The sequence below is a fragment of the Pyrus communis genome, chromosome 9 (genome assembly GCF_041283825.1).
Source record: "Pyrus communis isolate YQ-2024b chromosome 9, ASM4128382v1, whole genome shotgun sequence".
NCBI lineage: Eukaryota > Viridiplantae > Streptophyta > Magnoliopsida > Rosales > Rosaceae > Pyrus > Pyrus communis.
Genome location: NC_142573.1, coordinates 426,335 through 448,004, shown reverse-complemented (window position 1 = coordinate 448,004; position 21,670 = coordinate 426,335). Strand labels below are relative to the sequence as shown.

At 39.5% G+C, this 21,670-nt stretch overlaps 4 protein-coding genes across 8 annotated transcripts; 2 read left to right on the top strand and 2 right to left on the bottom strand.

Moving 5' to 3' along the window:
• Nucleotides 1–4,140: 4,140 nt before the first annotated feature.
• Nucleotides 4,141–7,888, top strand: LOC137739671 (ACT domain-containing protein ACR6). Of its 3 annotated transcripts, none has more exons than XM_068479332.2 (7): nt 4,141–4,581; nt 5,412–5,457; nt 5,611–5,725; nt 5,841–5,908; nt 6,310–6,918; nt 7,092–7,196; nt 7,283–7,888. In XM_068479332.2, exons 1-7 carry the CDS (start codon nt 4,535–4,537, stop codon nt 7,622–7,624), a joined length of 1,332 nt encoding a protein of 443 aa, XP_068335433.2. In that variant the 5' UTR covers nt 4,141–4,534; the 3' UTR covers nt 7,625–7,888. The 3 variants fall into 3 exon arrangements, with proteins under 3 accessions (XP_068335433.2, XP_068335434.2, XP_088556642.1); XM_068479333.2 differs by having other exon boundaries at nt 4,375–4,581; nt 5,362–5,457; XM_088700516.1 differs by having other exon boundaries at nt 4,386–4,581; nt 5,290–5,457.
• An 863-nt stretch (nt 7,889–8,751) lies between these two features.
• Nucleotides 8,752–11,095, top strand: LOC137739067 (Tetratricopeptide repeat (TPR)-like superfamily protein). The gene is made up of 2 exons (XM_068478549.2): nt 8,752–10,550; nt 10,703–11,095. Exons 1-2 carry the CDS (start codon nt 8,894–8,896, stop codon nt 10,969–10,971), a joined length of 1,926 nt encoding a protein of 641 aa, XP_068334650.2. The 5' UTR covers nt 8,752–8,893; the 3' UTR covers nt 10,972–11,095.
• Nucleotides 11,096–11,276: 181 nt separating this feature from the next.
• On the bottom strand, nt 11,277–18,461 carry LOC137739066 (uncharacterized). 3 transcript variants are annotated; one of them, XM_068478545.2, is made up of 11 exons: nt 18,078–18,461; nt 17,564–17,629; nt 17,335–17,426; nt 16,008–16,847; nt 15,731–15,827; nt 15,524–15,658; nt 15,311–15,420; nt 14,775–15,192; nt 12,539–14,680; nt 12,391–12,463; nt 11,277–11,966 (listed from the first exon to the last, which is right to left on the bottom strand). In XM_068478545.2, the coding sequence occupies exons 1-11, from the start codon at nt 18,151–18,153 to the stop codon at nt 11,540–11,542; spliced, it is 4,476 nt and encodes a 1,491-aa protein (XP_068334646.2). In that variant the 5' UTR covers nt 18,154–18,461; the 3' UTR covers nt 11,277–11,539. The 3 variants fall into 3 exon arrangements, with proteins under 3 accessions (XP_068334646.2, XP_068334647.2, XP_068334648.2); XM_068478546.2 differs by having other exon boundaries at nt 17,567–17,629; XM_068478547.2 differs by lacking the exon at nt 17,564–17,629.
• A 941-nt stretch (nt 18,462–19,402) lies between these two features.
• LOC137739138 (large ribosomal subunit protein eL8y) lies at nt 19,403–21,642 on the bottom strand. Its single transcript, XM_068478642.2, has 7 exons — nt 21,524–21,642; nt 21,354–21,404; nt 20,909–21,110; nt 20,284–20,453; nt 20,061–20,189; nt 19,883–19,975; nt 19,403–19,759 (listed from the first exon to the last, which is right to left on the bottom strand). Exons 1-7 carry the CDS (start codon nt 21,524–21,526, stop codon nt 19,628–19,630), a joined length of 780 nt encoding a protein of 259 aa, XP_068334743.2. The 5' UTR covers nt 21,527–21,642; the 3' UTR covers nt 19,403–19,627.
• Between the last annotated feature and the right edge of the window lie 28 nt (nt 21,643–21,670).

The following is a 21,670-nucleotide window of genomic DNA, read 5'->3' as shown; positions in this document are numbered from 1 at the left end:
TCTTCTTCGTTTTTCAACCAAATTCCACAAAATTGGTACCAAATTGAAGCTTACAACGAGAGGAAAAAGTTCATACCACTTTCAAGTGCTAAAACATACAGAATCTCGCCGGGAAAACACCACCAACTCCGGCCAACCTCGAAGCTCACGATCCCGACGTCCAAAACCTTCAAACGAACCACCCCGAGCCTCCTAAGGACCTCACCAAGCTTCCTACAAGCTTGAAATTCCCAAAAACATAAGAATTTACGTGTGCATGAACAGTGACAAAAATCGGGTATCCCGAGTTCGACGTGAAAACGAAGGTATCCTTACTTGAAATGGGTATGGTTGAACTCCTACGGACCTCACGAGCATGAATATGTACTTTGTTTCTTCGATCTATGAAGATTACAAGGGTTTTGGGGTATGTCCGTACAAATGGAGGGGAAAATGGGAGAGAGAGGGCTCGGGACAGGGGGGGATGCAGGGCGGGGAATGGTGAGGGTGTGTGTGTGGAAATGTGTGTGGTCCACAACCAGCCACACCAAGCTCAAAACAACCACACAACGCAAAAATCACACTAAGGGCAAAATCGTCTTTTCATGCGTACGTTTTAAAAATTTTCGGAACGGGCTGTCACATTAAAAATTTGAAAATCATTTTATAAAAAATTAATGGGTACAAACTTATCCTTTTTTTTTGTTTTTAATTTTGAAAATGTTTTGAATTGAAAATTAATTAGGAGTTTAATAAGGGTGTGAGTATTAAAATCCTAAATCAATTACTAATTTTTATTTTAAAAAATTAATTTAACTGACATATAAATTAATTAATATATTAATGTTAGGAATTTCGATCAAAATCTAAAAACCGATAAGGTCTCAATCAATGAACATTAGTAACTAGGAACCGAATACTAAATTTTCCTAAAAGAATTATATGGTATAGAATGTGCTACATTGATTAGTGCACAATTTTGGTGTACGTAGCACCATCGAAGATATAAATATATATGTTGTCTCTAAATGACGAATGAGATAAATTAATTCCTCAATTTGAGGAAATTGATTTCTGTACACGCATTGTCATTCTGCACACGCATGTTTATTTGATCTATTGATACTCTATTGACTTCCTCCATTCGAAGATTACAAAAAAACATGGGTGTGTACAAAATGATGTGTGGAAATAACATCCTATACACACACACTACACACATATATATAAATGTATAAATATATTTGGATCATTTGTTTGTTGGAAAGTCTACAACGATATCCGTGTTATGTAGTTTGGGAAGCTCCACGTTTGTGGCTCGTTTATCAATCTCTCATATATCTCCCACTGTAGAGTTATCATCAACTTCCCGTTAAATCGATCGATCGTTCTCAATATATATACGTAGTGACAAGATATCACAGATAGATTAGGCATACGTTAATATCAACGGTGTAGCTAAGAATTTTTCGATGGGTGAGCTAAGCTAATATTATTACTGTGTTTTTAATCTTTTGTTGCTTACCTAAAGTTATATAATAGTAAATCTGAAAGTAATAATTTGAAACAAAAAATTTATACTATGTTTTCCAAGCTTCTAGCCTTCAAAAATTTCAACTGAATAAAATAAAGAACCATTTATGGTATGAAAGTTTTAATTTGTTACTATTAAATTATAATATTGGTTAAAGTGACGAGTTTATTTAACATTTACTAGCATATGGGCACACACAAAGTGTGTGAGAAAATTTTTTATTTTTGTTTTTGAAATAGAAAGAGAGAGGAAGAGAGTGATAGAGAATGCGGGAGTGAGAAGTTTTTTTTTTAATTAGAAATATGTTAGAATTACATGTAGGTGAGGTTTTGAAAAAAAAATGAAAAATTTGGTTGTGTGTAATTACATTTCTGCCCTATATTTCTTATTCATATTCTGATTTAATTAGAGGGTTAAACTGGTAATTTCATAGAATTTTGGTTGACAAGTAGTGTTATATTAATTAGTAGAGATTAGCTCTTATTTTCCTTAAAACAGCCTTAAAATTCAAATTTGCATTTTCTAAAGGGAATATGACAATTAAAATCATAAAATAGCCCAAAAAATTAATATTTTAAAGCTTAAAGATCTACAATTCTCTCTATGTTATAATCTAGGGGAGCCTTGTACTTGACTCAACCAGTGGTTACTGGTTAATATAAATATTAATTACATAATCTGTTGCTTGCAAATTGCAACTGCTAGCTATATATATTAAAGTGTTGGTGGCGATGGGTTGTATTTGGACGGATTTGTGCCCTAATGACCAAATAACCAGATTAAGTGAGATTCTCCTCTCAAATATAACCAGATTTGGCCTCGAGCTCACCAGCTTCATTCTTTGAATCCTTTCTTTCACCTTTCCACGCTCCAAATTAAACCATACATTGTAATTTATATACTCATTTGTAATACAAGTTGTGTTGAACGTCGGAAATATCGTCCTTAGGACATTGAGGTCCCGTTTAGCATGTCGTATAAAGTTTCAAATAAAATAAATAATACGGAAGTAGTTGTTTGATGTATTTTCGAACTAAATAAGCACCCGTTTAATTATCCAGTCTATCAAATTTTATACAGTTGACACCGTACTATTAAAATACCCCAAAAGCTCGGATAATTAGCCAGGGCGCTATCCTCTCCATTTCACACAGCCGCCGTTAACGACTTCTCAGAGTGGGCCTTCGAGCAGTTCCTCGACGAGTTCTCCACCCCGGCCGCCACTCCGTGAATTTCCTCCGTGAATTTCCTTCCAAATTTTTTTGAGGAATAATAGAAAACAAAGTCCTCTGTGTGAATATTCTTGGTTTGTGGTGTTTTAATTTTTCCCATTTTTCATTTTAAGTTTTAACAACAATTATTTTGTGAAATTATTTAGAAAATTATTATAGTCCGACATATTATCCGATGCACAAATTAATCCGACACAACATCAAACGTTCGACTAATTTAGTCATATTATCCAATGACTATTTATCCTATCCGATTCAAATAGTTAGTACCATCCAAACTGCCAAACGAGGCATGAGTGTATACTATGAGTGTTATTAATCAACTAAACAGTTAAATTAAAATATATATATATATATATATGTATTATACCGCACGCAATACATATCCATGCATGCATCCAAAATAATAATAAAAAAACATTAGTGCACACACTTTTGTGTGAGAGTCTTAGACAGAACAAGCTAAGTAGTGTACTATGTCACGCTTGTAGAATTATCAAAAAGATAGAGCAAAGACTCACTTCCAACAAAATTTTAATATTGTTTTTAACTTGGTAATTACCACTTGTATAATCTGTTAGGTGTAGACCTTTATCACAAAAGGTCTCGGTATTAGTTGGACGAGGTTAGGATATACAGGCCCGCTCCTCTAATACCTTGTAAAATTATCAGAAAGACGGCCAAAAACTACTTCCAACAACACCGATATATCCCCAACTAGGTAATTACCACCTACACAATCCCTTAGGTGTGAGATTTTATCACAAAATGCATCGGTATTAATTAAAGTGAGGTTAAAATATTTAAACTCTTTTTTCTTTCTTTCTTTGGCCGATGTAAGATATTTAACAACGCTGATGATACTGGATAATATGGTTGATATGTTTCACTTTTACAAATTATTAATCATTATTAAAATGAAATTACATATTAAAATTTAATTACAACAGTAACGTCATGTGATCGTGTTTCAGACGTATCTTTAAATTATAAGTTTAAGCAGCAATATGTATTCTTCCAGATACTAAAGTTAGGTGCACATGCATCAATAATATTTTCTTGATTTTACATCAATAGTCTTTTTCTTCGGTTTGCATCAATATTCAATAGCACTTAATAATTTCTTTTTCTTATTCAACTGTTAATTTGCAAAATAAGTTGGGCAAATGGGCAATGGGCAATGGGCAATGGGCATATGATTTCCGTGGGCAGGAAACCAGTCACTTACGCTGGAATTGCCGCCAGAAATACCGGCAAATATGCGACCAAATTGTAACGAACTCGTTCCTCGTGTCAACTCACCGCCAAAAAGTCACGTGGCATTGGAATCCCTCCTGGCTAATTGTACGGACGCCCATGCCATGCCCAAAATATCAGAAATTGTTGAAAAATCACGAGTCCTCTCGAAAGAGCGTCACAAGCCAATGGACCGCGGGCTGCGACGAACCGCTGGCCAAGCCAATCACAATTCGACACGTCACGAAAATACAGCTGACGATGTACTCTCTTTTCCTTCGAACGGACTTTTCGGACCCCACGGCCCCGTGCCCGTCCTGCCCGCTGCCCCGCTTAGCACCTTTCGTTTCGTTCGTTTTGTTTAAAACACACACTCTCTCAGCGGGGTGGATATTTCCTTGATTATTGGAGGAGGCATCATTGTATATAGTATATTTCTTAAAATCATGTACTCTCAAGTCTAAGATTGTCGGTGTTTTTCTAAATTCGGTCTGTTTTTGAGGTCTTGGGTTGCTCGGAAATCTCCGGTAGATTTGGAAGAGAAGAAAGAAAAATGGACGATGAGTACGCCAAGTTCGTCAGGAGGATGAACCCACCGAGGTATTTTCCCCTAATATTTCTGGGATTTTCTGTTTTCTGGTCACTTGTTATGCTTTTTTGGTTTCTGGGTTTTGTTTGTTTTCGTTTTTTAGATGAAGGGTCCGTTGAATTTTTTTGTTTTCTCTAATTATGATTCTGATATAATTTATGTGTTCTTTGTTCTCTCAAGTTTTGATTTTTGTACCGTTTGGTTGATGAAAAAGCAGAACTTCTACTTGTTTCAGTAAAACTTGGGTAACAATTATTCCCTCCCTTTCCTGTTGAGTCTTCTTCTTCTTCTTTGATTCAGAAAGTAAAGATGTATTCTTTTAATTTTCGTTTTCTGATTGAATTTTAGTTTTACATAGAGGACTTATGGGCAGCTGACTTTTCCTTCCCATCTGTTCCCTCTCCATGAATTGTACGCGAAGTGGTTTCCGTACACACATTTTCTCCTCTGCACAGTTGGTTTGTTTATGGTTTTTGGATTGAATTATTCAAAAGAGAATTAAGGGACAGAAATAAACACTTCAATAGGGTGTGTAGAAGGAGAAAATGAGTGTGCGAAAATCGTTTTCTGTATGCTAAAAAGGCCAAAGGTTTAATTTTGGAGCCTATATGGGCATATGAATTTTTTTTTTTTTTTTGGACCCCCCTTCGGGAAACTACTTGGTTTGGCCCATTTGATTGTCCTCTTCTTTGAACATTTGATTGTCCTCTTCTTTGAAGTGCGTATGAAAAAGCAAGAAGCTTCATCTGATTTGCCCGTTGTTCTTGATTTGATTGTCCTCTTCTTTGAAGTATGTAAAGAAAGCAAGAAGCTTCATCTGATCTGCCCGTTGTTCTTGCAGAGTTGTGATCGATAACAATTCTTGCGAGGATGCCACCGTTATCCAGGTGAGGCTGCTTGTACCTTCTGACCAGTACTTTTTATGTTTTCTTATGAGATGTATTTGTTGATTTCGTTCATGTATATTGGTGCGAAGAATTCGGTTGAAGATTTGAATATCCAATTGAACATTATTTTTTTTCCTTTCAAATTTTGATTAGGTTGACAGTGTCAACAAACATGGAATTCTGCTGGATGTTGTCCAAGTGCTCGCCGATGTGAACCTTGTAATAACCAAAGCTTATATCTCATCTGATGGTGTATGGTTCATGGATGGTAAGGTTTTTTATTCAACTTCCCATGTCAAGACTCAAGCTTTCCATTTTTCTGTATTTTGTTTCTCTTCTTCTAGTTTACCAAGTCTGTTTTTTCTGAATTTTCTGTTTTTCAGTGTTCAATGTGATTGACCGTGACGGGAAAAAAATCAGAGACAAGGACATTATCAATTATATTCAAATGGTAAGGATTCGATCCTATTGCAGTTCCTCTGGCTGTTAAGAAGTCGGGAAAAGAGTAGCAAACAAACTTTATGTCTTTATGTTCTTTTTCTGAAGATGATGATAAAGCAATTAAGTTCTTGCATTTAAGGTCGTTTTCGTAGATTTCTGATGGGAAGAGACAAAGTAAATCGTTTAATGTTTTATGACAAATCGTCGTTTAGAAAAACATGATTTCCTCTGGCATCTAATTTATGCTATAATTTCAGTTTTGTTTAAGGAAAGCTGTTTCAAAACTAAAAGAGATACGTTGTTGCATCCGACGCCTACCTTTCTGCATTGCCTATGATCTTTTCCTGGACCAAGATATATAGACCTATGGGAAAAGGTCGTCATTTTTCAGTTCACTTTTTTATTTTGCAGAGACTTGAAAGCAATGGTGGCTTTGTACCCTCTATGAGAGACTCCGTCGGCATGATGCCCTCAGAAGAGTACACCTCCATTGAGCTCAGCGGCACCGACAGGCCTGGCTTATTGTCTGAAGTGTGTGCGGTTCTTGCAGACCTTCACTGTAATGTGGTAAACGCTGAGATATGGACACACAACACTAGAGCTGCAGCTGTAGTTCATGTCACAGATGATTCCACTGGCTGCGCAATTGAAGATCCAATCCGTCTCGCTACAATTAAGGAGTTGCTTTGCAATGTCCTCAAAGTAAACAGTGAATTGAAGGCTGCTAAAATGACACTTGCAACCCCTGGAGTTACAAACAGAGATAGAAGGTTACATCAGATTATGTTTGCTGACAGGGATTATGAAAGGGTTGAAAGAGCAGAACTACGGAGAGTTGAGGATAAGGGCTCAAAACCCCATGTAACCGCGTTGGATTGCAGCCAGAAGGATTACACTGTCATTACCATGAGGTCAAAAGATCGACCAAAGTTGTTATTTGACATCATCTGCACTTTAACAGACATGCAGTATGTGGTTTTTCACGGAATGGTCAATACTGGGAGGACGGAAGCTTATCAGGTAAGATAAATTCCTATTGAAATTGGTCTGATGTAATGGTTCTGGTTTGCAAAGCCAGCAAAGCTCGGCTGGATCTGACATAATCATCAAATGGCAGACATTCATTTGCAATTTTTGCTCTTTGGGTTGTGGATCTCATTTCCTTCTAACACACGAGGTATTTTTCTTTTTAGGAATTTTACATTCGACATGTTGATGGGCTTCCTATCAACTCAGAAGCTGAGCGAGAACGTGTTGTACAGTGCCTTGAAGCAGCCATTGAAAGGCGGGCATCGGAGGTGCGGTGAACTTTTACCTGACGAGAACCCTCGTGTTCAGTTTTCATGTCCACAAAGTTACCAACACATGTTGCTTTACCATGCAGGGCCTGGAACTACAACTGTGCACAGATGACCGGGTTGGACTTCTCTCAGATATCACGCGGATATTCAGAGAGAACAGTTTGCGTGTCACACGAGCAGAAATTTCAACTAAAAGTGGAAAAGCAATAGACACATTCTATGTCACGGACGTTACAGGAAGCCCAGTAGACCCCAAGATTATCGATTCAGTTCGCAGACAGATTGGGCAGACCATACTGCAGGTGAAGTGTAACTCAAGCGCTGCACCAAAGCCTCCTCAAGGGACAACAATGGGATATCTCTTCGGAAACTTATTCAAAGCTCGAAGTTTCCAGAGCCTTAAGTTGGTTCGATCCTACTCTTAGTTTCTCGATGTTCTGGAAAGTGTAAAAAGAACAAAATTACCAGACGTCTTAAGCTGCATATAGGAAGAAGAAACCCAGAAACCACTCTGGATACTGTCAAGATAGTGGTTGGGTTTGTATATTTTGTACATTTGTAAAGATATATATTGTAATTGTATAGTGTGGTGTACAGACTACAGAGGTTGTAAAAAGATAGAAGATTGTACAGATACATACATTCATACATAGCTCAATGAGGAAATAATGTAAATATTATAGATTAAATTGCTCTCTTTTTCCTCTCAATGTCTGCCTAAGATGATAAGATTAGATGCGTTTTTAACTTTGTGATGGATGGTTTCCGTACCATTGACGTTGTCGACTTCATCTTGGTTTACCTTCTAGCATTTTTACTTATCCTGTTGATTTCAAAGATACATGGCACAACACTAAGCGCAGTGGCGTTTTAAAATTCAAACAGCCGACCCTATTGAGTGAGATAAGGTTTTGTTATTGTTGTAGGTACTGATTTCCAAGGTCCAAACTTTTAATATGCTTGAGGGCCGTAGTGAGGCAAAAACATCGTGAAATAGGTTTTATGATGTTATTTTAAGAAATTTGCAAAACCAATAAAAACTGTGACTTATAGCTCACACTTAAGTTATTTGAACACAATCTTATTATTTACTGTTATATATGTAGATTTTATTGAATTTTTAAGTTGAAAAAGAGTAATCATCATAACTACGACAAATTTCTCTCAATCATAACATCTTTTAAACGTCTTGTATGAATTTTGAAAAACTTCTAGTACTTTCAAAGTGTCAAAAAAATTAGACTAATGTTAAATTTTTACAAGTTCAGAAAATGTGAGTTTTCGTGTATGCATGTGAAAGCTAAAGGATCATCGCTGGATCCTCTTTGTGAGGATCTTTGAATCATTTAATCACATTCATTCATTGTATATCGTACGATCAGAAATTATTGTAATTTTTTATTTAAAATTAAATATAAATAATACCTGATAAAAAATAAATGTACGATGAACATATATGATTAAAGAATTTTCAGAATTCTCACAAAGAGAATTTGGCGAGAATCCTCACAAAAATAATCCATTTAAAAAAGTTGTTATAAGTTACATGGAAGCGGTTTTAAACTTTTATTTCGAGTCAAATTAGTAATTTTAGTTGAATATTAACCAATGAAAAATACTAGTAGAGCTGAAAGTGTATTTACAGCATCGCTGCTGATGAGGCCTCGCCATTGTCGCCAGCTCTGTTTCCGCCAATGAAAGCCTCGTCGGCAGCGGAGCTAGCCAGTCGAATAAGCCGGGTTCTAATCTCCGCTTCCAACGACACAAGGCCGACTCGCTCATGGGATCCTTCTCTCGAGACCATTCTCCACCGCCTCGGTTGCCGCGACTCACTGAGCCCCTCACTCGTGGCCCGAGTTATCGACCCCTTCCTCCTCAATCACCACTCGCTCGCTCTCGGCTTCTTCAACTGGGCTTCCCAGCAACCGTCCTTCTCCCACACATCCCTCACCTACCGATCAGTCCTCAAGTCTCTCTCGTTTTCCCGCCAATTCAACTCCATTGATGCCCTCCTCAAGCAAGTCAAAGTCCAGAAGATCAGTCTCGATGCTTCGGTTTATCGCTCCGTAATTGCTTCACTAATCATTGCAAAGAAAACCCACAACGCTTTTTTGGTCTTCAGCGAGGTTTCCTCGCTAATTGGAGACATTGGGCATGGGATTTGTAACTCGCTGTTGGCTGCGCTAGCATCCGATGGATATTTTGAGTATGCCCAGAAGGTGTTTGATGAAATGACTCTTAAAGCTGTCCCCTTGAGCACAGTTGGTTTTGGTGTTTTTATATGGAGACTTTGTGGAAATGCGGAATTGGGTAAAATTTTGAGTATGTTAGATGAGGTTAGGAGAGGTGGTTCGGAGATTAACGGCTCCGTTATAGCTCTTTTGGTTGTTCACGGGCTTTGTCAGGCTTCTAGAGTATCAGAGACTTTTTGGGTATTGGATGAGCTGAGAAGTAGAGAGTGCAAACCTGATTTCATGGCGTATAGGATTGTCGCCGAAGCACTTCGGTTAACTGGGGACGTAGTTGGTACCGAAAAGGTTTTGAAGAAGAAGAGAAAGCTAGGTGTAGCTCCTAGGACTAATGATTATAGAGGGTTCATATTTGATTTGATTTCAGAGAGGCGGATATGTGAAGCAAAAGAGTTGGGAGAAGTGATTGTTAGCGGGAATTTTCCGATTGACGATGATGTTCTCAATGTCTTGATAGGATCAGTGTCGGCAATTGATCCTGGCTCGGCGTTAGTCTTCTTCGAATTCATGGTTGGAAAAGAGAGGTTCCCAACTCTTTTGACTTTGAGCAATTTGAGTAGGAATCTGTGTAAGCATGACAAAAGTGATGACTTGCTGGAAGTCTTTCGAGTTCTATCATCCGGCGGCTATTTCAGAGATTTGGAGACTTACAATGTGATGGTGTCGTTCTTGTGCAGAGCAGGGATGGTGAAAGAAGCGTATGGCGCTCTTCAGGAGATGAGGAAAAATGGGTTAGGCCCGGACATTTTGACTTACAATTCTCTTATTGAAGCATGTTGTAGGGAAGATCTGTTGAGGCCTGCTAAAAGGCTATGGGACGAGATGTTTGCAACTGGGTGCAACGGAAACTTGAAGACTTACAATATCCTAATCCGTAAGTTTTCGGAAGTAGGCCAGGTTGACGAGGCTCAGAGGCTCTTTTACCACATGCTGGGTAAAGGGGTTGCACCGGACACGATGACTTACATTTCTCTACTTGAAGGGCTTTGCCAAGAAAACAAGGTTGAAGCCGCTTTCGAAGTATTTAACAAGTCTGTTCAACAGGATATGATGCTTGCACAAACTGTATTGGGTGCATTTACTCATTCTTTGTGCAAAACAGGTATCTTCTGTACTGATGATTATACGTAATGGATGTTTCAATTTTCACATCATGTACCTTCATGCTTCGCCAGTAAATGTCCAGCGCGGAGTGCCAGAGTCGGTAGTTTCAAATGTTTTGGCTTGTTGCTTAGGCGTTTCTGATCTGTGCAGGTCTTTTTCTTGCTGCTTCTAAGTTACTCTGCGGCATCAGCCATGATGTAACAGAGTCCGATTCCCATGTAACTTTGCTGAAGTATTTAGCTGACGCTGAAGAGATTCCGGTTGCCATCGAGCACATTAAATGGGTTCGACAAACCGCACCCTCGATGTTGCAAATTATATCAGCTGAACTTTTAGCATCCCTGTCTTCTTCTTCAAGACCAGAGCCAACTCTGCAGTTGCTTCGAACAATCCGGGAAATATCAGGTCTCAAACAATAATGCTCTAGTTTATATTGCTCAGACCAGAGGTTCAATTTAGATCGTAGAGGTTGGCGTTCGGATATTATAATTCACAGCAATCATTGCATGTTTATGATAATTTGATTGCTCCGCAATTCATCCAGTACCCCTTCCGGTTGAATGGTTAAGTTTTCGTCTGTCGGCTCACCAAAATAACCACCAAACCTTATCCCACTAAATGAGATCGGATGTATGAATCGTAAAATGCTGCTTGCTTTTGAATGGTAAAGTTTTAGTCTGTCAGCGCACCAAAAATTAATAATAATAAAGAAAAAGAAACGAAATTAAGGGAAATTGGTTTCTAATAAAATTTACGATTCTCTCGTACAGAAGTTGACATTTGTCAGTGAACTCTGTTTGTCAATTTACACTATACATCCGGTCAATGACTGCAACGGTTCTTTAACTATGTAAATGTTCTACCTTGGAATCCAGAGGATTGGAAAACTAAGAAGGGGGAAAAAAATCTGAGGTAACCATGTCTCTTAAATTAGCTGTACAGTTTTTATACCGAGAACGAAAAACATTACAGGTCGTACAGCATGGGTCAATCGTTAAGGCGATGGATCTCACCCATCAATATCCGGTTGCTGGTAACCTTAAAGCCGAGGAGAGCTGGATCAATCTGTCTTCCTTTCTTCCCTTTCTTCTTGCCAGTCCGCCCCGCTTGGCCACCTCCATCAGACGGCTCCAGTGCAGCTGCTCTGTTGGCTGCATCAGCCTCTGAAATGACTGGTTTCTTGAGCATGTCTATGAATGATGTCTCAGACACAGATGCGTCGCTGTAAGATGAAGTCCTCCTAAATTCCGCATCATTCTTGCTACATGCTTGGGTTTCATAGACCTGGGTTGCAGCTGGATTTCTTTGTATGACAGGTAAAGGAACTGCTGCTTCAGACAAAACGTCCTGGGAAGATAAAACTCGGCGTCTATTCAAAGCATTGTCATACCCTTTGGTTACAGTAGAAGGCAGTCTGTGAATGGACCATCGAAAGTTACAATCAGATTGGGCTATAAATCACCAAAGTAAGCTTGAGAGAGAGAGAGAGAGAGAGAGAGAGAGAGAGAGTCTATCATAGAACTTAGAACTTGCAAAATCATTGGGAAATATCCTTTATGCGCACACTACAGCAATAGTGTATACGCAACATATAGGTAATGAAATTGACTCGGTCATCTCATAATGAACCACCTAATAGCGCGTCACTTGAGAATAACGGATATTCAAAATGACGCACACGAGGCTACAAGTTCATGCAAAGTTACAAATAACCAAACAAATAAACGTAAAGTACCCCTCTCTCTCTCTCTCTCTCTCTGCCGCTCGCTCGCTCTCTCATACACACACACATTCGAAAAATAGTATTGCACATAAAAGGAAAAAGAAAAGAAAATTACCTCCCATTAGAAACCTCTTCTCCAAGTGGTTTATCTACCCCTGTCTCAGAGCTGTAAAAACTCCCACCTCCACCTGTACCATCAAAAGAGTTTAAAATTCGTCCAAAATAAAGATGAGACTAAGAAACAAGATTATTTGAAAAGTTACCAGCACTGCTAAGTGAACTCTGCCTGCTATGGGCATTACTACGAAGATCCCTTGATGTTTCTTCTTGTTCTCCCATGTTGCCTTCATAGCTTTTCACTCCCTGTTTCTTCCAATTATTTCCCTCCAACTCTGATAAATCTTCCACAAATGCTCTGGAATTAGATCTAAAAGGCCCTTCTGTGAAGGAGTTGTTCATACCAACTGGTTGATCAGGAAGAAGATTAAATGGATGATGTACAGATTCTCCCCGGCTTCCGGAAGACGATAGGTGATGCTGATAATCAACTTCTGATAACTGTATAGATTGACTGAATTTTTGGTGAAGGTCCATCAAAAATTGTTTTGAGTGTTCTTTATCACCATCAGATGATGCCCATATATCTGAATCAGCAAAAGCCATGGTAGCTTCTGAGTCGCGGGTTTGCTCAGCATGACAATGTAGTGATTCAATGGAGCTATCTTCCAGATGTCCATTGTTCCCAAAGGGCAAGTGCTCCAAACCAACTGGATGAGAAGAATAAAACTCATCCAGCCCGCGAGCACTCAGAATATCCAAGTTCATTGCATGGGAACCAGCAGGAACAGATGACCTCTCAAATTCCAGAGAGTTTGGTTCGTAGAACCCTCCCTGAGGTTGCTCCCGTGTGGCATGATTCCAATTGAGATGGCTTAGTTGCTGTTCATGGGTGGGAAAACTCTGCTGTTGCTGGTAATTTTCTGAAGAGCTAAATCCTACCATCTGAGCCTGGTGATGACCAACAGGATTCCTGACAACTTGGCTTGCTTCATCTACGAACCAAGGCCCACCGACACGCCTTTCCCCTTCCATCTGCAGTTGCTCTCTCAATGCTGCGGATAACTGCTGTGCCTGCAGATCAGAAATGTGCATATTCCCTTGCTTGGCCTGAGATATGAGGTCAAAGAAATCAGTCTGTCCTGAGCGTCCTATATTTTCTTGGATGATATGCTCTAACAATGGATCGTGTCTTGAGGAATGGGACATCTGGTGCAAGTCATCTAGAAGGTGCTTCCTTGAATGTAATTGATCGAAAGGGTTGCCTCTTGTAGCATCCGCCTTCCACTGCCCATAACCAGAATCCGATATTTGTTGATGCAAAAACTGTTCAAGGAGCACATGTTGAGCTTGAGATCTCTGTTGTTGCTGCAATTTCATTTGGTGTTGGTGAAGCTGCTCCTGCAAGTGACGCTGTTGCTGAAGCTCCAGCTGACGCTGTTGCTGCTGAAGCTCCAATTGACGTTGGTGATGCAGCTCCAACTGCTGCTGGCGCTGCAGCTCCAACTGCTGCTGGCGCTGCAGCTCCAACTGCTGCTGGCGCTGCAGCTCCAACTGCTGCTGGCGCTGCAGCTCCAACTGCTGCTGGCGCTGCAGCTCCAACTGACGCTGGTGCTCCTGAATCTCCAACTGACGCTGCTGTTGCTGAAGCTCCAATTGGTGTTGCTGTTGACGAAGCTCCAACTGACGCTGCTGCTGACGCTGCATTTCAAAAATATGTTCCATATCTGCCACTGGATGATGGAATGACGGCTGGATATTAGGGTTCTTGCTGTCAGAAAAAACAAATCCAGGGAACCGGTCCACTCCTGTTCCTGCACTATGTGCAACAGTAAGTGGAGAAAGATGGTTCAGCTGCTGAAACCGTTCTTTTAGTAATTGCTGTGACATTATATGCTCTGCCGGGTCAATGCCACTGTTTTGTTCTCCCATGTGAGATAAATGGTGAGGATCTATAGAACCCATACTAACATTAGTGTTATTTTTTATATAATTATCAGGCCGTGTCTCCACAAAGCAAGGTTGATCAATCATGGCACCAAGGGAATTCTGATTAGCAATAATGGCGCCTTCCTCAAAGAAGGCATCTCTAAAATGAACCTGATCATCAATGCCGAAAGACGCATGAGATGATTGAGCAGGCCTTAAACGTGAGTTGCCTCTGAGCTCTGACATCAACAGGCCAAAAGGATGCAACTTATCGTCCTGCTGATCAGGCACACTAGTTTTTGAAACTTCATTTGCAAGGGAATGAAGGCTCGGAGGATTTGCAAATGAGCCATGAATGTCAGCTGAAGACCTCGATAGGTAATCACTGCTGCTTTTAGGCCTTCCAGGAAATACAATTTCTGTACAAACCAAAATGAAAGAAGCCATTGAAGTAACAGTGTAGTAGACATAAACAATAATATAGAAAAGTAAAAACAAAAAAACACAACACACCCTCATCTTCTGCTACAACATTCTGAATGCCATGATTGTTTAGAATAGCAGACCCGCCATCATAGTTAGGAGCAGATGTTCTCTCTCCCAAGCTGCCTCCAACAGCATCCGATGGCTCTAATTGAGTAGGCAAACTAGAATTAGAGACAGGCCCAAATTTAGTTTTCAGATGTGGCATCACTTCACCAAGTTCTTGAAAAAGAGATCCATTGGGCGCATCAAATGAACGAACTGGCAAGTCAATTCCGAAAAATCCTTGCTCAAACCATGCAATTATATCGATCCCCAGGAAAGGTCCTTGGATATTCCCTTGAGGATCGAGGTAGCACAAACTCATATCCTCAGGTGTGACAATTCTTTCCACGAGATAGGCGTCCTCATTGCTCTTCAAATAGTGATCATCAATGCTTGCGGTTTGCTGAAAATTGGAAAATGAAAACGGAAACTTGAATCATCAGGAAACTGGCTATCAATTTCAACTGTATCAAATTTAATGCAGTCCAATAAAGGATGCTTCAAAGACCAAAATATCTTACCTCCTGGCATCTTGAACTTTTTAAGTCAGCGTCATCATTACTGGGATCAATCTCCCTATCAGCCACTGCTGTGACCGTCAGAACTTTCTGACCTTCAGTAGCAACACATTCTGGAGAAAGTGTAAACAGTGTATTCAAATACAACAAACTGTAATACCAATAGTTTCAAATGAAAGGGCAAGAAACATAAGGTCTTCAAAAGCTTGTCCTTACCTTTTAAAATATGTGTTTGTGAGCCACAAATAGGTGACTCAGCACCAGTAACCGGAAAAGAATTGTTTAAATTGACCTTTTCAGCAGATTGGACATTTTCCCCTTCTTCCTTGCTTAAACTGACATTGCTAGATCCTGAATAGATGGAAAAAACTAGTTTCAGAAACAAATGAGAAGGATAATGCGGCAAGTATGCAACTTATCTACCTTTAGCATCTTCATCTAATACGTTCATGTCCCCAGACGAGTTGTATACCACTTCACTGCTAGTAATTCTTCCCTTATATATGTCACCCAGACCAGCCTGAAGGCATCACATCAGCAAATAATGGTGGTCAGAGAAACAAGTCAGTGCTTGCCTGTTTAACCAAGATAACTACAGAGCAATTCCTTATGGATAATAAGCATGTCATATATTCCTACTTATGTTTGTGTGTGGCTGTGTGGATATTTAAATAAATATTTAACAACATAATCTGTATACCTCTTCCTCTGCATCAGGGGCAAAAAAAGCCAATGGCTCAATCGAGCTCACTTGGGTTATTGGTGATACATGCTCCATCCCATCAGGCATATCAAAAGTCGAATCCTTCTTTTGCTTGCGATAAATATCAAGGAGCTTTCCTCTGGGATAGCAATACATATTGGCAAAACGGCCAGATTTTCCTAGTACAAGTTTGCCAATCTGTAGGCTTCCATTAGTGTTAGACCTCCCTCGTCCAGCAGCAAATCCTACTTTTTCCACCTGCCCTCGAGCCATCCCAAATCCTGGTGCAGCACGATATGGGCCTGCCCCAGCTGATTGACCATCTATGCGATGGCGCGGCCTCCACTTATCACGAGAGTCACTATCACGCTCAGAAGCTGCACGGTTGCTGTTGGAAAAAGACTGCTTCTCGACATGTACATCTTCCCTCTCAGCATCAGTCTTTTTCTCTATTCGCGAGTCCTTTTCTTTATCTTCAGGCCCCCACCTTGATGACCATTTGTTATCTCTTCGGGATTCAATCCAGCGGTCAGAAGACAACACTTTATTCTCTGCAGCATCCTTAGTTGTAGTCACACCTGCACGGCGATCTTCTGCTCTAGTCTCAGTATTATCCCTGGTCAAACTTGCACCTAGACGGCGATCTTCTTTCTTTCGATCTCTCCTACCAAGTAAGCCTGTTTCTCTCTCCTCTTCACGCCAGCGGCGACTACTATCTAAATCAGGTGCATTCCTCTTCCAATCTTTTTTCTCCTGAGATCCATCTACACGCCAAATGTCTCTCGAATTGGGATCAGTTGAGTTTCCATGAGACAGAGAATCATTTGCATGCACTTCCTGTCATTTTTATCGGTATTTAGAAACGGATAATGACGGTTGAAAACAAGGAGAATTATAATCCTTTACAGAGAGAAAATCTAAATCCTTCTAATCATTTTTTTGAAAACATAATAATTCGCTCCTATGATAGCTCAATGTCCTTTTTCAATTCTAACACTAGATTAGATACATGGCTTAAGAGACAATAACAAAATCCTCAGAAGCATAAAGAAAAAGGCAAAATTGAGAGGCTTCAAACCACTACAGTGCATTTAAATTAGTAGAATTCAACAAACTATGGTCTCCAGAAAAAGAGAGGGGTAAAGATACCAAAGTATGACAGCAATCACTAAAGAAAATAAGGATCTGACAAGTCGTCACATCACTTGTATGTAAAAGGGTTAGAAACTGTAAATCTAGTTGTCTGTTCAACCCACGCTAACATTTAAGTTTATAAATAATTAACAGCAGTACAATTAAGGGAGAAGAACTGAAAAGGACATACTCCTGACGTTCCAGTTGCTAGTGTCTTGGAATCTGGTTTGGCATATAGCCATTGTGGAGACAAAGGGATGCTGCTGTCTAAGGCAACTTGATCTGCAATTAGGACCATGTTAAACTAATTAATTGGCAGGCTCACACTAATCATAAACAAAAATACAGTAAATGAAAGCCAATGCGGTGAACAAAATTGAACATGGGAAAACAATGGATAATTAGAAAGGGAGCACAACCACCACTTGACAAGTCAAGGGACCCCGTTAGCGCCTTCTCCTCACTGTTTCCTTGGAAGGCTTCATCTAAGATGACAAACAGAAAAAATACATATTTACTTACATTCTTCGAAAGCAGATTGTCCATAATTTAAAAATCCAAGAAGTTCACCGAAAGTAAAAATAAAATAGGCCGAAAACAGTGCACGAATAGTCCAATGAACTGCTAATAGCACCAGCACTACTAATGAAAAACACAACAGAAAGGAAGATGACATGAGCACCTTGGCAACAGAATTATCCCAAATTTCGTCTCCAAACTAACATCGAAAAGAAAAACGATAACGATATCATGAACATTCAAAAGTTTTGCAACACATGACATTCTAAAGAATACAGATATATGTATATGTATATGTAGGTGAATGTATGAATGCGATTCAAATCGAGCAGAAAAGAAACTGATGCGAAAGAAACAGAGAAAATCGATGCAATGATAAGAGATATGGATTGAGAAACGCGGAGGAACGCAAACCTTTGGCGGAGAAGTGTGAATCGACCAGATTCGAGGGGAGGAGATCTTGAAGGAGACTGACTTTTCCGTGCGCCATCGGAGGCCAAAACGATTCGAATTGCAGAGGATTTGCAGGCGAATTACGGAGACGAAAGGGCAGCTAATCGGGCTTCGAGATGCGGAAAGAGAGAGAGGGAACGCGGAATTAGCCTCTGCAAGCGAACACTTGCAGATGGGGAAAATGGGAGGAAGACAGAGAGGCAGAGATTTCTAGGGTTTGGGGAATTGCAAGGCTTGCAGGCAAATGAGAGAGAGAGAGAGAGAGAGAGAGAGAGAGGTCGCAGAGGGGGAGAGAGAGGGTGAGGGTTTGGGTTGTGTATGATCGGGACAGGCAAAGCGAAGTGTAATTTTCGTGGAGACCTTGCAAAAATCTATATATGCAAAATAGTGGGGGACCGAAATTTGTTTTTTCAGTTTTAACTTTTTTACAATATAACGAATTTTTATTTTTGGAAAATTTTATTTTAAATCTCTTTTCTCAAATGCAAATGCTTCTACGAGTCTTCACCTTTAAAATAGATAGATAACCATAGTTTACCACCAGTTGTTCCCTTTTGAAATAAGTGGATAATCGTGGGTTGCCATCAGTTGTCCTCGTTAAAGGAGGAAAAAAAAATGCAAATTTGTATTCCTTTTCTTATTACCAACACTTTTTTTTTTTTTTTTTTGTGACTGACCACATTAATAAACTTGTTCTAACTTTTAAGTCATGGTATTTATTTTTCTAATATTACGAGTTCTAACGTCTTATCATCATTTTGGTGATGACCCTCACATCTTTACCTATATAGATTGATGGCTATGGGAAATTTCTTTTCATTCTTTCGCCATTCATGATGGAAAAAATCAAGATATTCATCTTTCTATCTAATGTTATAATGCATATTTTTGTATAACATCGGCTCGTTTAGAATGCTTTTGTGGAAATTGTTTATGTTCGAAGTAATTTTCTTCAAAAATCAATACTTAAAAATACCTCTGCGACCGTTTAGAAAATGATTTTAAATGACTGCAAGTATTTTAGATAAAATATTATCGACACAAATCCTAGTAAAAATGCAAGTTAATCCTACAAAAGCACATGAAAAGAGAAGCATTTAATTGCTTTTGAAATCTAAAAACACTTTCAGTCATTTAAAAGAGCCTCTTAAACGAATCCCTAGCAGATGAACCATGAAGCAAGCACAAACAAAAGCTCATCCGGTACATGACTCATACAAGAAAAGTCCAAATAACATGGTATACCAAAATAAGCATATTGCATATGAATTGTGCAACAGAAACAATCATCATAAAACATATTGTAATTGCTCATCACTGCATATCCCCAAAACCGTACCAAAATCGGCATGTCCATTCAGTCTTAATCCAACCGGCTAAACAACATTGCGGCATTTAAAGGAAAAGAGAACCTCAGCGGTTGATCTAAATCAACTTTAACTACACAAAATGGAGAAGCAAACTCGGACAATCTTTTCCTAAGTAGAAAGAAGTACAAAAAACAACCAAATTTAATTAAGCCTTTGCGCAGCTTCTTTCGCAAGGAGCTTCTCCTTCGCCCTAGTTTTTGCCTGGGATTTGGAACCCATGATGCCGCCACCCCACTTTTTCCTGTACTCCTCATACTTGTCATTGAAGTTGGCCTGCAACAAAGCGAGACACCAAATTAAACAAAGCGTTCAATCTCAATATGGACAACGTAAGCACTACAAAGCAATTTAACAACAGCTTCGAGAAATTGGTCAAGGAATTTAATTCAATCCCACCTTGATTGCCTCCAAGACCTTGCTGAACTCCAACTTATCCTCATTCTTGACTGTTGTCAAGCACAAAACTGATGCAGTTTTCTTGTGGACAATCTGAGATATACGTTTGTTCTTAGTTCATATATAATAGACAAACCGACTTAAAACAATCAAGAATCTGGAAATATAAAAATATTACCGATCCCAAGCGTGCTTTGCCCTTCACAATGCAATATGGGACTTCCATCTTCCTGCATAAAGCAGGAAGCCAAACAACCAACTCTATTGGGTCAACATCATGTGCGATAACAACAAGCTGGGCCTTGTTCTGCAAGTAAAATACAGTTGCAAAACAACATTACTCAAAATGTAAACGCTGTAACAAAGAACATAAAACACATGCACTTGGCAGAGAGCAAAACCTGCTCTATGAGGTAGGTCACATGGTTGAGACCATACTTCACAACAATAGGCTTCTTGGCCTCAACAGATTTGCCTTCGGTCTCGGCCTGGGCCCTTTTCAAAAGGCGCTCCTTCTTTGCAGCTTTGTCCTCAGGCCTGTACTTGAGAAGCATCTTGAACAGGTTGGTGGCTGCACACAGGTATAAGAGACAACGTTATAATTTGAGCGCTTCCATAAAATCTAGCAGAAACAAGAAAGGCCACGACAATACAGTCACAAAACAGTTTGGAAACATAGCAACGAGCCAGTACACCCGATATACTATAACCGTAATACCTATCAACATCTCACATTTTCTTCTATATAATGAAACAAATTATATTGTGCCGTAATCATATCAAGGAACATGAATTTGAGAAACTTGTAATCAGCACATTCTAAATGATAAACCCCGAAAATATAAATAGATAAAATTCTTTGTAAACTTATTCATCAAATCAAAATCTCAATCTAACATTCATATATTGGAGAAAAAGAAGAAGAATAACAGTCCTATGAGGGTTCCAAACAATTTCTCCAAACAAAAGTACTAAAATGCAGAACCAGGAAAACGCAATCAAAAGGCAAGAGTTATCGAAAAATACCGAGGTTCTTATCGAGGGTCTTGGTGAACTGGTTCAAAGCTGGAGGAACCTTCAACCTCTGCTTGAGGATCCTCTTCTTCCTCTGAATCTGAACCACCTTGGGCCATTTCACGAACCGGGTCAGATCCCTCTTCGGTGGTAATGCCCCTCCGATACCGAACTGCTTCGGGCGCTTCTCGAACAGCGGGTTTACAACCTTGTCCTATAAAAACACCACACAGCACCACCAATCACAATCACCATGGAAGCAAATCGCAAAATCATCATATATATAAATATATATAATATACATATACATAAAAACACCACACAGCACCACCAATCACAATCACCATGGAAGCAAATCGCAAAATCATCATATATATAAATATATATAATATACATATACATTAGCATACATACATACATATATATATATATATATATTGAAACAGAAGATACATACCGTCTTCTTCTTGGAAGCTGCGACTGGAGCTTTTACGCCTCTTTTGGGGGCCTGAGTAAAAGAAATGAATATGTGAGAAGAGAACAAGGACGGTGAAGATTAATGGAAGCTCCAATGCGACGGTGGTGGAACGGGAGGCGGAGGAAGACGGAGAGGGAGCAGATACTCACCATTTTCGGAGGCTGCTGCTTCGACCTGCTTGGTAGCTCTGAAACTCCTCAAACGGCGTAAACCCTAGAAGAAAGGCTCACGATTTATATAGTAACTAACAGTGACTGTACGGGCTGGGCTTTCAGTTGAGTTATGCGATGCCTTGT